The sequence below is a fragment of the Coloeus monedula genome (assembly GCF_965178545.1).
Source record: "Coloeus monedula genome assembly, chromosome: 16".
Classification (NCBI taxonomy): Eukaryota; Metazoa; Chordata; class Aves; order Passeriformes; family Corvidae; genus Coloeus; species Coloeus monedula.
The window spans coordinates 9,633,138-9,648,202 of record NC_138796.1 but is presented as its reverse complement, the minus strand read 5'-3'; the positions used below and the strand labels follow the sequence as shown (position 1 = coordinate 9,648,202).

General features: G+C 39.7%; 1 protein-coding gene across 1 annotated transcript in view; it reads left to right on the top strand.

The window, feature by feature from the left end:
* Nucleotides 1-15,065, top strand: part of CPPED1 (calcineurin like phosphoesterase domain containing 1) — a 39,719-nt gene that overhangs the window by 12,166 nt on the left and 12,488 nt on the right. Inside the window, exon 3 of the mRNA XM_082291887.1 lies at nt 12,604-13,026. Coding sequence (XP_082148013.1) covers nt 12,604-13,026 — 423 coding nt within the window. The remainder of the gene's footprint in view (nt 1-12,603; nt 13,027-15,065) is intronic.

Here is a 15,065-nt window from a genome sequence, read left to right as displayed (position 1 = left end):
TTGAAAGAAAGAGCAGTTCATTACTCAGTAAACTTAAGGGTCTTTTCCAGGCTAAATGATTCTATGATTACCTCACTTGAGCCACCATTATTTTAACTTCTCTAATAATTTCTTGTTGATTGAAATTATGTTAATAGTTTTCAAGCCTGCGTTATCATGTAGTTATATAAAGTGGTTCAGGAAATGCACTATTAAAAGGAATTGTAGAATATTCAGCTGGAACAATTACTTACTTCATTATTGCCTTTGTGTTTATACAAATGGCTTGCTCTGCCATGTGTTGATAAACATACAAGTACAATTTAACCATTAAGTTGTACATAAAAGTACAATTTTACGGCCCTTTTTCTTTCTGTCTAAACAGATGACAGAGCAAACAGTGAATTGCTCTGTGCTGCAGATACCTGTGGCTTAACAGTCTTGGATTAGTTGCCTAGAAGGACAGGGTGATTATACAGCTTTTTAATCAATGCCTGTCAGTAAAAAGTGAGTGGGCAACACAGCTCTTCCTCTCTTCTCTTAAAACATTTTATCATGGACAGTAAAGTTTTTGATGGGCTGTTTTAAATCACGTACTGTAGTCATTTAGCTTAACCAGTGTTGAAGCCTTTTGCAGAGGAACTCCAAGAAATCTTAGAATTCCAGCAGCTAGAAGTGATGAACAGAATCCTGATCAGCTGGGAAGCAATCAGGCACAGCACTTGGAATCCATTACAGATGTCATTAGAGCAACGAAGTAATCATACCTTGGTATTTAGCTGCTGATTAAAAGTAGTTTGTACTCTGAATATTATTTCCAGAAGTTTTTCTTGATTACATAATCAAGAATAGGATATCTATTCTTGGTAACGCTAATATTGTGGTACAATCACATCAGGAATTTCAAGCAATACCTTATAGTGCAACTATGTCACTGAATACAATTTCTATGAACTAGATGCTTACACTTGGCTACACCATGACAATGAAGGACTTCCTTCTGAAGGCATTTAGTAGAATATAATTTGTGCATCAAGTATAATAATATTTAGTATGACAAAAATGGTAATCTGTAAAATATTGTTGATCAGATAATGTGTTTATTTCACTGCATTTTTCTAAAGCTCTGGAAATCTATTTCTAAAAGTGTTGTTTTTCTCATATCAAGTTGGAACATTCTGCTTTGTTTTATGAAAGCTTTCCATATTGTTCCATTACTAATACACTCCGAGCCCAACAGTCCTGTTCCAGTCCAGCGGCCAGTTCCTCACCCATCTTGTTCTCCACTCATCCGGACTGCAACATCTCAGCTCCACAGCCCTTTGATGATTATAGAGCAGTGCCTCACAGTGACATCAGCCAGCGCTCTCAGTACTCTTAGATTCATCCTGTCAGTCCCACAGGATGGCTTGGCTTGAAACTTTCCAGGAGATACTTGCTCTGTCACCGGTGTTTCCTCTGGAAGGGAAGTGCTGGCAGGCAAAGGAAGCCCTGAGTACCTGTCGCTTGTCACTGCCTCACACAGCAGTGGGCTGTATTTTCTTTATTATTTTATTGCTAAAGTAGCAGTAGAAGCTTTTGCTGCCCTTTGCTAGTTTCAGCCCTCAGAGCGCTTTTCCTGACAGCAGCCCTGCATACCCAGGTACTTTTTCAGTACTCTTCCTTTCAAGTATGTCTTTGATTTCAACTCCCTTTTATATCCTTTTTTCATTGGTTCTCAGGCATGAGTTCTTCATGTAGCCAGATCATTCTCCTTATAGTTACATTTTTCTCTCTCCCCCTGCCTTCCCTTAGTATCCAGAAGGACCATTCTTGTGTTAGGAGGAGCTTGTCTTTGAAGACTTGTCAACCCTCTCAAACTCTCGCCTTTCAGAACAGCCTCACATAGGATCGTGTGGCTGATCCCTGAATAAGCCAGTCTGCTGTCCTAAGGCCCCAGATGTGCTCTCTGCCTTTCCTGCTCCCCTTGGGATCTTGAACTCCACCTTGGAGACTGCTACAGCCAAGGCTGCCAGGATTAACACATCCCCAAGCACTCCTGTGTTTGTGAGTAGTAGGACCAGGAGAGCAGGCCCTGTTTGGCCTGTCTGTGTCAAGGGATTGTCGCAGACTGACTCCTGGGTTCCAGATCTCCTGGATTGCTGTCAGCAGGTGTCAGGGAGGTTAGTATCCCATAAGAGCTAGGGCAAGTTGCTCATAGGAGAATTAATCCATTCTTTTGCCCTTTTTGGGTGGTCTGTAGCAAAATCCCACCTTTAGTGGCTGATCCTAACTCAGGTTCAATGAGGCTGGTGTCTGTTCCGCAGAATAGTGCCCTCCAAACATGGGGCAAACTCCCCCACCTTCTTTCTTGTCTGCCCTTCCTGTTCCAGTTTAACATGAACATTGTGCTTCCTTCTCCATCCCATACCTGGAGTGCAGATTGGTGTCCAGGAAACAGTGTCAGCATTTCAACACCTTTTGTTACAGCAGCAGAGAGTTCAACTGTTGGCAGCCAAGGTCACCCTGCTGAAGCCACTAAGAAACACGGACTGTGAAGCTGAGAATCCAGCAGCTATTTTTAAGTGGCTGAATTCCTTCAGGGGAAATTGTTTAACTGCATTTTTTTAATGACACTACTGCTGTCAGTAACTTGATAGTTCTAGCCATGAAAGTTTTTTATGGGATGTATTTAGACCAGGTGTTTAATTATATTTCATTAATTGTTCTGGCTACATGGTAGAAGAGCAAGTAAGACAGCAAGTCTCTTGCAAACTTACCTAGCCCTGACTGTAATAAAATGTAACTGTTTAGAGACTAAATGAAATGAGACTTGTCTTTATAATGTATACAATCACAAAAAACCTGCTAGAACTTGATTAAACTTGATCTGTTAGCAGTGTGCTAATGGATCAGTGAGCAAGTAATGTTTATGCTTGCAGTTTTAAATTCATTTGTGTGTATATGTTAATTACAAGAAAGCAAAATCACTGGAATTGACTATTATGGTACTTGAAATACACTGTGAACACTTGCACTAATTCCTTTAGTTAATGTGAAGGTATAATAATCTCTAATGTACACATTCCCTACCCAGGTCATGCAGTGCTCTCTAATCTCACATCAGCCTTTCTTGTCAATTCAACCCAAGTAGTGACATATTTCTATTTTTTTTTCTACCTTTGTTTTATATTGTTAAATTTTTTTATCAAGGGGTTTCAAATCATTACTTATAACATGTTTCAGCATTTTTGCTTTTATAAATGTATCTTTTCTAAATGGAACAAGCTAAAACATCTGATTGTTTCAATCAGCTTTACAGAGCTGCAGTCATATTTAATAATGTTTTCTTACTGTTTCTTTATGTGCTTGCTGTCTGTGTCTCTCACGCTCTTTGTTGGGCCATACTTGGATTGTAAAATCTTCCAGGATTGTGTCTGTTACATATTTTTATGTTTTTGCTGTGCCATCTAATGTGTGTTTCAGGCTGTGAGCCCAGGCATGTGTTGTTACTGTGAATAGTTTAAACAGGAGGTGACAGAAAAGGCCCTGACAATAGAACAGCTGAAAACAGAGGTGCCCAAGCTATACACAGCTCATTGCTGGTGTGTTCGTGGTCATTGAAGCACTGCAGCCTTGAGAGCTGCCAGAAGATTACTTTGTGTAATGGGGGGAAAAAGCAGCCAGGCAGCCATGCAAGGCCCCAGAGCTGCAGCAGCTTGGGGTGGTGAAAGGTACAGACTTACCTTTGATGTCTGGCATCCTGTAAAAAGCAGAGTCATGAATTTGGGAAAGAATTGTCACTGACAGAATCACTGTGAGACTGCAGGAGATAGATGCAAGTGCTCTCCCTGCCCCGGTGTCCTTCCTCTTTCTCTGCCTGCTTTCTCTGCTTCAAGCACTGAGGGCCCCTGCCTACAGCTGGGGTTTGTGGCTGTCCTGCTGCTGCTTCCAGGGGCCCCAGCTCTTCTGGGACATTCTCTGGTGCCAGCCAGCTCCCCCTGCCTGCATGCTGTGCTCTGTGTATCTCTGTGTGTGTGTGCATCACTGCTTTGCGTTTTCCCCTACGAATTCGCACGTTCCGCTAACGCTCCTAACTCCTCCATAAAGCTCAGTTCAGCTAATTACAATTTTGGGCAACAGTATGTTCTTTATGTGAAAAGCAAAACTGCTGGCTGCGTGTCTCCTCAAAATTATATATCCTATCCTGTCTCCCATGCAGTGTTTCTTCATATAATAAAACAGGCAATGATGTGCATCAAGCTTTTTAAAAGTAGGTGCCAAATGTTGGGATTCTGAGTTTCCATTTAGACAGCAATTAAGTGACAGGTTTTCAAATCAGTACTTCTCCATTTGACTCCTGCTTGACAATTTGGTGATCAGAATACAAGATGAGATGGGCATACTGGCTCTTATACAATTAGTCCCTCTTATGACCTGTGACACGTCCGCAGAGGGGAGTGAAGTTATTTATGTTCAGAATAGACAAGCTGCAGAGCTGAGCAACATCAGAGCTGATGGTTCCGGTGACCAGACAGCAGTATGGCTTCATTTCTGTTTATAATCACTGTAGCATTTGAAGCCATTCTCTCTCCTGGGAGAATCACTAACTGACTTATTGTGAGCTTCTCACCCATTCCCAAATTTGATGTGCAACTGCCATGGTCCAAAATACTTGTCCCTTGTTTCTGTTAAGTATGAAGTGCCTTAACGTGACTCCCTCCAAAAGTGTCGTTTTTATAGACACTAAATCTTAAGGCATAGGCTTCAGTGTATATTGCAAACACCTTACAGGGTAACTCTGAAAAAAAGTCTTTAATTTGCTTAATTTTCTAAATTGAGGAAAGCACACACCATAACAAATGTTCCTAGTCAAAGCATTATTGTTTAAAATCTGTTTGTGAATGTTCTGAATTCTCTTACTTAAAAAACCATCTTGGGCTGGTCAAGAAAGGTCGGTGTATACTTGGTTTGTGTAAGAGCTGAAGTTGGTACCTCCCAAGAAGTCCTACCTTATGGTAGTCTTATGGTCCGGGATCCACTAAAAATGAACATTGAGGAAATGTCCAGTTTTATTGCGCTTGATAAAGTCCACAGTCATTTGCCCATCTGTGTTCTTCCTTGTTAGGAAATATTTCCCAGCCCTTTGCTGTACAGAGTTGTCATTTTCAGCCACTTTGCAGCCAGCTGAGCGCTGTCCTTGGCAAGGCGGGTGCTGCACTCGTGCTTTATTGCGTCACACGGGACTGGCGTGGTCACACTGCAGGGACCGAGGTGTTGGGAGCTGGAGATCTGCTGCTGGTGGATTTTGCACACAGGATGGGATACAAATGTAATGTTGAAATCTGCATGCAAATGCACAAGCTGCCATTTATACATTTGTGAACTGAATAAATTACAGAGAAATGTCAGGTCCAATTCAAGTTCTTAATGCTATATACAGTGATCTTGTAAGCCATTCCATAAAGGAAAAAAATCTGTGAACTGCTTTTAATATTGCTTTTAAACTACCATTAAATAACCAATTTTGCTAAAACAAAGGATCATTAATTTAAAAAAAAAAATGGCCAGATAAAATTAGGCTGCTCTCCTAGTCCTTAAGTGAGGCACGTACGTAAGGAGATATTTTTTAAAGTTTTAATTTTAACTAAAAATGTATTAATTCTCAAAAAATTCCCTTTCACATCTAGAAGGCAAGAGCATGAATGCTGCTGTTTGGTTTGTCTGTATAACAGGCATATGAGCAGGTTAAAAAATAGTGTCTCAAAATATGGTTCCAGCTTTAAAAATGGCTGTAAGCATTTCACCTTTACTATATTTGCCTTTTTTGCCATTTGAACTGGCTGCTTGTTTGACTAACAAAAGGTATTTTTTTAACTCCCAGCAGCATGGCACAGCTGGGGAGGAGGCAGCTGTATTCCAGTGTCGCTTGCAGTTTCAGCAAAATTGTCAGCTAAATCCAAATTCCTGAATCTTTGTCAGTGGAGATTTGTAATAGAGCATGAAGTAGAAAAGACATAGATCGACTTTTTAGGTGCAAAGCAGAAGCAGAGGCTTTAAAATGTTTATACTGAATCAAAGTATAGGTGAAAGTTCTATTTATTCGAATGCAAGATAACATGTCTATTAATATGTCACTGCCTGATCAATAGGGCAGTGCTTAGGTGTGACCTAATTTCCTGACAATAAACTAGCTTAATCTAAATAAACTCACTGCATCCATTTCTTCCGCTATTGTAAGCTAACTCTGATATGCCTGGTAGGATGGAATCCAAACCAAAATGACTCTTGGCTATTTTCTTCTCCAAACTCTTACGCCAATGTTAATTAATAATGTCTAAGAATTTGAGTAAGTAGCACATTATATGTTAAACATCTAATAATAACTGTTTAAAGAAATGTCACTGTGGTTGCATAAATAAACATTTTGTAGTAATTATCTGATTCTAGTAAAACCTAATGGAGCATTCAAAGCCTCAAACAGCTTACTGTGAAATTAAATTTGCTCTAATCGGCCCAGAGTAGGGAAGCATCAGCGATCTCCATGCACGCCCAACAGGGTCATATTGCAGAGAAACCACTGGGCTGGCAGAAGCAAAAGTTTCGTCTTCAGCAAGTATATATTTATTTGTATTTTAGATGACATCTATACTTAAACTTAGAAATCTGATTGGCAGATCGATATCTCTAGATACTAAAATCTTGGAGACGTAATGAGTTACACAATTTTCTCAGATCTTATATTTTATGATACAAGTACTAGAATCAGTACTAAAAATCTAGTACAAGTACTAGATCTTTGTATTAAGTTTTTTTAATCAAGTTTGGTTTTGTACTGTAGCACTGAGAGTTTCTTTCCTGTTTGTGATGACTTCGTCAGAAGCACAGACCCAAAGGCAGTGATGGCCTGTGCTTGCTGTGACAGCTCTGTGTTGCTGGGAGATGCGCAAGGATAAGAGCAGAGTTGAGCTTAAGTGAAGGATAATACTTATTTTCACAGCAGAACATGGAGCAGTAAATGCCATGAATTAGGTTGTTAAGTGGGCACCTGTGTAGCTGGCACTCAGAAAAATGTCAGCATTTGCAGTCATTATGTTTAATGTTGTGCACTGAAACCAGGAGCAGTTGATCCCCTAATAGGCTTCCTTGTTCATTTTGGGGTTTTGTCATTGCTTTAATGTAATAATTTTTCATTATTAGCTTAAACTAGAGTTAAAATTTCTTCTTGTTTTAATGCCCAAAGTTATATTATAGATTTAATTTGTGGTTTTGTGCAGGGAAATTTTCGTGTGATCACTTTTTGAGTCTCAGTGTAGATTATTACTTGTTTCAAATTTACTGAAAAAGCCGCTTACAGCTGTAGACAAATGAGTATTCCAGATTCTGCTTTTCACTGGAACTAATGAAATGAGGTTCTTTGTAAGTTAGACTGAGTAGTCAGTCAGTTTGTTCAGGAATGAATATAGTCATATTTACATTATTTTTAATGGCATAATTTTTTGTTCATCATAAAGTTGTCTTTAGGCTATTTGAAGATTAGAAATATATATGTCTAAAGAAGAGAGAGGAGACATTTTAGCTATTACAGCACAGACTAAAACAAAAAACCTATTTCAGAACATGACCATAATGGATTTATTAAAATGAATCCGCTTATTCTTGCATGTAATAATTTGGAATGATGCAGTGTGTTGCATTAGTTCATTCCAGCAGACACCAGAGGGGAAGCTTTTAAGTTTAAAACAAGAAATGGTGAAGAGCACCAGTAAGACTGAACTCGGTGGCCAGAGAGGTCTTTCCTTTCTATGCAGTGCCTTGTCTATTATCACATGTTTTAGCATCCTAGGACAAAAAGAATGTGGAGACCGTAGTGTGTCATTCTACTCATGGTCCGTAAGAGAATCACTGCTATTATGGGATGATCAATTGTAAACAGATGAGTAGAGGGAAGAGTTTGACCCTGGCAGTCAAGAGGGGTCACCCATATTGATGGGGAAGGGCAGGAAAGAAGAGAGGTGGCACAGTGAGGAACAGTGTCAGAGCTCTGGGGTAGGGAAGCTCCATCTGCATCCATGCTCTGGCGGGATGCTGTGGATTGGTATTTTGAGATGTGGCAAGATTAGAGCTCAGATTTATGTTTATGTTAGTGCACATCAATCAGATGCAACTGCAGAAGGAGCCTGGAAGGTACAATGTGGTGTTGATGATACCACTGGGTTTGGACCTGTGGTGTCTTCCAAGTGACCAGGGCACCAGTGGGGCTGCCCCTGGGGAGGGGTCAGCAGACAGGGACAATGCAGGATCTTGCTTGTAGCCCTGTTAATCTGGAGCCAACAGCCAGGTATCCAAGACAAGAGCAGAGGTGAAAGGCAGTCCTGGTTTGACAGGAGGAGGAGGCTGCTTTCCCACAGAGATGGGGGTAGAAATTACATTTCCTCCAGTGCAGCTAAAAAAAAAGCATGTTTGAGTATAGCCTTGGACCCCCCTCTTCCCTAGAAATTTAGGGAATAGTGCTAGAGGAGGTCCACGAAATGGCATGCAGGAGGAGTAGGGCAACAGCAGACGGTCATGAAAACATACAAAACAGGACAAATGTCTCAAGAACAGGAAGTACTCAAAATAATTAGACTCTTTAATTTAAGCAGTTGTGATGCTCTGTAAGGCCCAGGAAAATACACAAATCTGTCTGTTGTTGGTTTTAAACAGTCATGTGATTGCTTTCAACAACAATTAGTTGTCTTTTGATGTCAGAGTACTTCTCCTGATACCATAAATTACAGAAGGAATGGGCCCAGTGTTTTTCTAAATCTTGTTTTCATCAGTGGTGTTTTGACATTTTCTATTTTGCTTTTATCAAATGTAGGTACTATTTCTATTTGATATTTTGTATAGTATTTTTGTCTGCAATCTAGCTCTTACTTGTTCTTTGATAGTCAGTCTCTTGGGTTAAATGTTAAACAGATTGCAGTTGTCATATCAGGGCCTTTCAAGAGTGTTGCTGGCATAAAACTTAATTTTTCTTTTTTTCTTCTTCAAAGTGAAAATTTGTGCTTTCTGTTAAAAAGCAATGTGTTTGTAGCTCCTCTAAGTTTGGGACACTTAAGATACATTAAAATACTGAGAACAAGTAATGAGAAATCCAGGAAATGATTGTGCCACATTTTTGCATATTGCTAAATTGGCTGAAGATGTCTGGGCTAAAGGATTCTCCTGCCTTGGGGGGAGTACTTAGACTTCTAACACCAACCCAGGAATGCCTGGGGGTACCACCTCATAATGCCATCATAACCTCCCCCTTCCCCCCTCCTGATTCATATCAGTAGAAAAAGTGGTGCTGTTGTTATTTTTTGATAATTTTTCATGTGGAATACTTCTGGAGGGAAAGTTACAGTGTTGGTGGAGGTTACTGTATGGGAAGGATTGTGTTATACAAAAATTGCCATCAGCATTGCGGAGATACGGTGTGGGGGAAACCATGCTTTTAGTTGTTTTTCATAGCTGGTGCCTTACAAAGACTACTTACAGCCTGTTCTTAGAGAGGTGCACCCTTCTGTGGAATACCAAAGGAAACTGTAACTGAGGATTAGTAGCTAAAGGATTATTTCTTTGGCAGAATAATCTGTGAATTCTGCTGACTGAAGCCAGCTTCAGCAAAAATGCTGTAAAAATACTGTCTTGAAATCTTCTCTTTCAGTGTGTGAAGAAGGCTGGTTGTCTTGGTTCCTTTAAGCAGTGCAGGACAACGCCGGAGGTGTTGAGGCAAGCAGTGATACACAACAGAAAGCTGCCATGCAACAGGCACGGTGGCATTGCACCTTCATGCTCCTGTTCACATCGCTCAGCTTTCAAAAATGATAGACTGGGAAGCTGTGGAAAACTGCACACAACTGCACCAGCAACAGTTCTCACTTTCATGTTTTTCATAAAAGCCATGCTGCCCTTTATGGGCTATTAATTTGTGAAGTTGTTTATCTCAGGGCAAGACTTTATTTACACAACCTAACATAAAGGCAGAAAATTGTGGGCAGGGATTTAAAAATGTCACTGCACATGATGCCAGGATAAACATCACAGAAATTTATTTCAGTTGCACCTACCCTGGCACTTCACAAATAGTTTTTTTGCACTGCCTCTTGGCACTATATTATTTCCCTATTCACCTACAAGAAAGCTCCTTCTAAGCCAAAGAAATACATGTCATCAAATAGAAATGTTCTTCATAATAATTGGAATAATTAAATATTACAGCTCTCTGCCTGAGAGAGATTAAAAGGATGTTTTTTCTGCTGTGGCAGTGACCACTAATTTTCAAGTGGCTTCCTTCTTTACCACTGTCTTGATCTTCTTTACCTGTTACTTACCTCAGACGTAAAGTCAGGGGAAGGTGCCTCAGGAGGGCTCCTTGTGGCACATATTGTGTGCAGCTCAGGGTCAGTGGTACATCTGAGCCCTTCCTCTCCAGCACTACACCAAGGGGTCCTGAGACATTCCTCCACCTTTTCCCACCTTTATCTCTGTGGGATTCTCTTCTTTTGAGGTTGTTTTGACTGTCTACCAAGAAAAGGTCAAGCCAAGGTGCAGTTGTTCTAAACCAGTCTTTCCTTAGTATGATTTCCTAGGCTCTCGGGCAGAGACTTTGTTTTCCATTTTGAGCAATCTGTTTTCTGCAATAAACACTGAATATGTTTCTCTGTTGCTATAGAAATAATATTTCATTAAATGAGGGAATCAGTGCCCTACTGTCGACAAATCCAATCTAAGTGTTAGTCTCTAGAGCTTGAATTTCACAGCTGGGAAGAGGTATACATAATTCTGCAAATTATTTCTGTAACTTTTGCATAAATGTCTTTATACTCTGCAACTGTTAGCTAAATTTCCCAAAGTGATAGCATGGAGTTTAACATGATGTAATGTGTTTACATAGATCTGAATAGAGCCTTCCCCCTTGCATTTCCCCACCCTCCCATACACTTTCATATTTAGAGCTTGAAATTTCCAGCTCTTTCCATAGGAAAATGGGGAATGGCAGGAAGAGCAGCGCTCTCAGCCAGGTTCCTTACCCCATGGACAGCAGTGTGCCAAGTTTATTTGAACTTTTGGGTTTATTTTTTAAAATTCAGCTTCTCCAAGTAATATAGATGTTATTTGCCCTGTTTTTTAATGGGTTTAACAAGAACAGCCTAAATTGACCATTAATGTACCCCAAAAAGTGATCTGCTCTCCACTACTTTTTAAACTCCCCTGGGTAACATATGTCCAGTATTTGTCAAGTTGCTCAAAGATTTTCCTACAATAACTTTCTACCCTCTGCAGCAGTTAAACCCAAGAGAGTTGTGGGTTTTGACTTTATGCGCCTCATATCAATATTTTTACATTTAGTTGTAATTTAGACCTAATACAGGTTTTTTTCTCAGTATTTTTCTAAAGCTGTAGAATTCTAGTAACAGCAATAAGGTGGTGCTAAAGCCTGTAACTGTAGGGTATGTAAAACAAAATACTTGCTAGGGTGAGTGTTTGTCAACATATTCATCGTAAGTGTTTTGAAGAAATGGTAAAAACCCCTTTTATCTCATAGTTGCAATATAGGAACCCCTTTATGCATTTCTGTGTGTAAGGTATGTGTGTAGTTAGGAAAGTAGAACACAGTTTAAAAGGACATGATTGATTGGCATCAACCTGTGTGCAAGTGTATGTTAGAAACCTGAATTCAGAGTTTTTGTAAAAATCCTGTTACAGCTTCTTGCTTAAAAAATGGAGTTATTATTTGTGAAATGGGCCCATGCTAGATCTGTGTTATGTATTGCAGGACAAAAACAATTTACACATGTTCATTTAGTTCATTAATAATAATCGTATCAATGGCCTCTAGTTAAAGATTAGTCTTCAGAAAACCTAGGAAAACCTCTGTCATCATTAGAAGAAAATTACTTCCCTTTTAAAATTTCCTTTCTAATTTTTTTCAGTGATTGTAAATAAATCTGTCCATAAGATAAATCTTCCTAGGCAGGGACAAATTCCTGACTTCTGAAGAGTACCTGTATGGATATGCATATTAATATAAAGGCAGAGATGCAGAAAATTAGCAAAGTACACAATTACCTTTTTTTTAAATTATTGGCATGCTTATTATTAAAAGAGACTTATCATATAAATAAGTCACCACAAGACACAGATTAAATTTTTGCTGTTAAAGTAGTTCTTGTAATGAAAAAAAAAAACCTCAAACCCAACAACCTTTAACTGTTGCACAGCCATAAAATATAAGACAGAAGCTGACGTGGTTTTTACCCTTGTGCCGTTACACCATCCAAGGCTGCTGCATTTTTTCATCACAACATCAGTCTATAGATGAAAAGAATCAGCTGAAGCTCTTGGTGCACAGCAGCAACCATGGCATCACCCACTGCTGTGCTCTCTGCTGGGTCCTGTCCAGAGCCTGCCTTCAGGCCAGCTACTGAAAATGGCTGAGGCCTTGGTAAGGAAGGGACAGGGCTGGGTGGACGTACAGGGTTAAAGTGAAGATGTTTTCATGATCACATCTAATACAGGATATCTTCTTACTATGCACCATAAACAAAAGCTAACGATGAAGGTGGGAAAAGAAAGTATAAACACTCAAATGTTTTGTGTTTTTTTTTTCTTTAGGAAGCCGATGGAAAAAAAACCAAGAGCAAGATTTAAAGGATGTTCTGAAAAACACTGACCAGGACATACCACTGGTATTCGTCAGTGGGAATCATGATATTGGCAATACTCCTACAAGAGAAACAATAGATGATTATTGCAAGAACTGGGGAGATGATTACTTCAGCTTTTGGGTTGGAGGTGTTTTCTTTCTTGTGCTGAATTCTCAGCTATACTTTGATTCTTCCAAGTGCCCTGAGTTAAGGCAAGCCCAGGATGAGTGGCTTGATGAGCAGCTGGCTGTTGCTGCAAACCAGAAATGCAAGCATATAATTGTATTTCAGCACATCCCTCTATTTCTGAGCAAACCTGATGAAGACCATGATTATTTCAACTTGGATAAATCGGTTCGTCAGGAGATAATGGAAAAGTTTCATAAAGCAGGTATTTGCTCAAACTTTCCCACTCTTGAATTTTTGTTTCAAATTGTTAATGGCTCTGCTGTCAGACAAAATACATTTCACTTAAATGGTACTGTTTTCAAGGAATTTTGAATATAGTTTATAAGCCTCATTGTTTCCCATAGATCAAAATTATCAACTGAATCTAGTCACCTGTAAAAAGTACTAAACAAAATCTAAAACTTTGAAAAGTAAAAAGCTAAACATGAAAAGTTCCTTAACATAAATAGCAAGGGTTCCATTTGCAAGCACTGACAGATACAAGACAACCTGAGTTTATCCTGCCTACAGAGTGGAAAATCAGGTATTGCCATAGGAGAAAAATACAGAATTTATGTTTTACATAAAACATGGAAACAGAATTCACAATTACCTTGGAGGTTGCTTTCTCCCACACTGAGCCAATTTTAAATCAAGAGTGTAATGCACCCCACATTTATTCAGTGTTAAAACAAGTCTTGCTCTGCTAAAATCAGTGCTTTGCCCATCCGTTTCTAATAGGGGCCACGTCTGGGATGAAGGGCAGGTGGAGCATGTGCTAAATGAGTAATTGTACCAAATCCCTCAGCTTTGTGTGATGCCACTTGAGCGCCATGGAGACAGACACAGTACACAGCTACTCCTCCATGCTGTTCCCATTGTTTTCTGGTAATTGCCTTCATGTTCCTGGAGTGTGCCAGTCCCTCAAAATTTCCTGCTATCCTGCCATTGCTGCATCAGAATGTCATTGTCTCTGTATCTGTAAGAGAGCACATTATTTGGATTACTGAACAATGCAAAATTTTTATATTCCTAATTTACCATATAATTGTTAAGCCTGGCCTCATCCAACTCAGCCTAATTTCCAAGCTCTCAATCTCCTACTGTTTCCAATCAGTGGGGCCAAAATTCACAGCTCTCTGGGCTCTCCAGGGCACAGATATATTTCCAGATTCAAGATTTACAGGTGGGGTTTTTTCCCCATAAGGAGACACACTGAGAATACCTCATATCTTTTTTCATTTTTGTGTCAGTGTTAGTATAGTGGGAAGAGTTGCTCTTGGAGAGCTGGGCAGCTGTGACTGCCTGTGTACCATGGACTACAGCACATCCTAGTTCATGGGCATATCCCAGGAAATTGGCATTAATGTGCGAACTAAAGCAGTTCTGTTCTAGGATTTTCTGTTGCCTAGTAGGTTTACTAACATTTGACAACACTGGGAATCAAGAGGTAAAAGAAATTATGCAAAACATTTTCATTGTAACACTGTTGTTACATTGTAGTGTTTCTTAGAAGGGTGTCCAGAGGCTTAACCAAAAGTTGGGAAAGCTCCAAATGATGGGGGAAGGGAGCAGAATGGGAAGTGAGCAATACAGCTCCAGGGAAGAAATTCCCAAACTCCTTTGTGCCACCTTTCTGTTCCCTCCATCATTTCTCCTTGTGTTCCTTATCTCTAATAAGTTGTTTGGTTCCCTAATGAGTCTGTTTAAACACTGATCTTTGGCATGCTTATTACTATACACTGACTCAATAGGTAACGTTCACAAGCCAATAATCAAACATTTTGCTAATGAAATGAATACAGAGAACAGGCAGCTCAGTAACTCAGACTGCTGAGAAAAATGAGCTGAATCAAAAGTTGGCTCAGAGTTTCCTTAGTAACGGGTGCTGTTCCATTTTATTATTCTGTTGAAGAGCAGCCTTTGTGAGACCACAGAGGTCTCAGCGGGTTGCAGAGAGGCTGTTGGCATGGTGGGGTAGAAGCACAGAGATGCAAGGACACCACTTGCTTTCTGAAGCTCTGCTTTGCCAAAGAGTAATGAATTTTAGCACATCATTAGACACAAAATTGGTTTTCCCCCAGTTCACTTCATACATTCTTGGAGGATTAAAACACAGAATATTGCTAATGAAATCCCAATCTACTTTGCTTTTTTTAAATTTATATATTAGGTATAACTATTTATTCTGGAAAAAGCAAGTCAGTCTGCCTTTTTAGGAGACCACCAGGCTGCCACTATTCTTCCTCCAGCCTGTCAGCA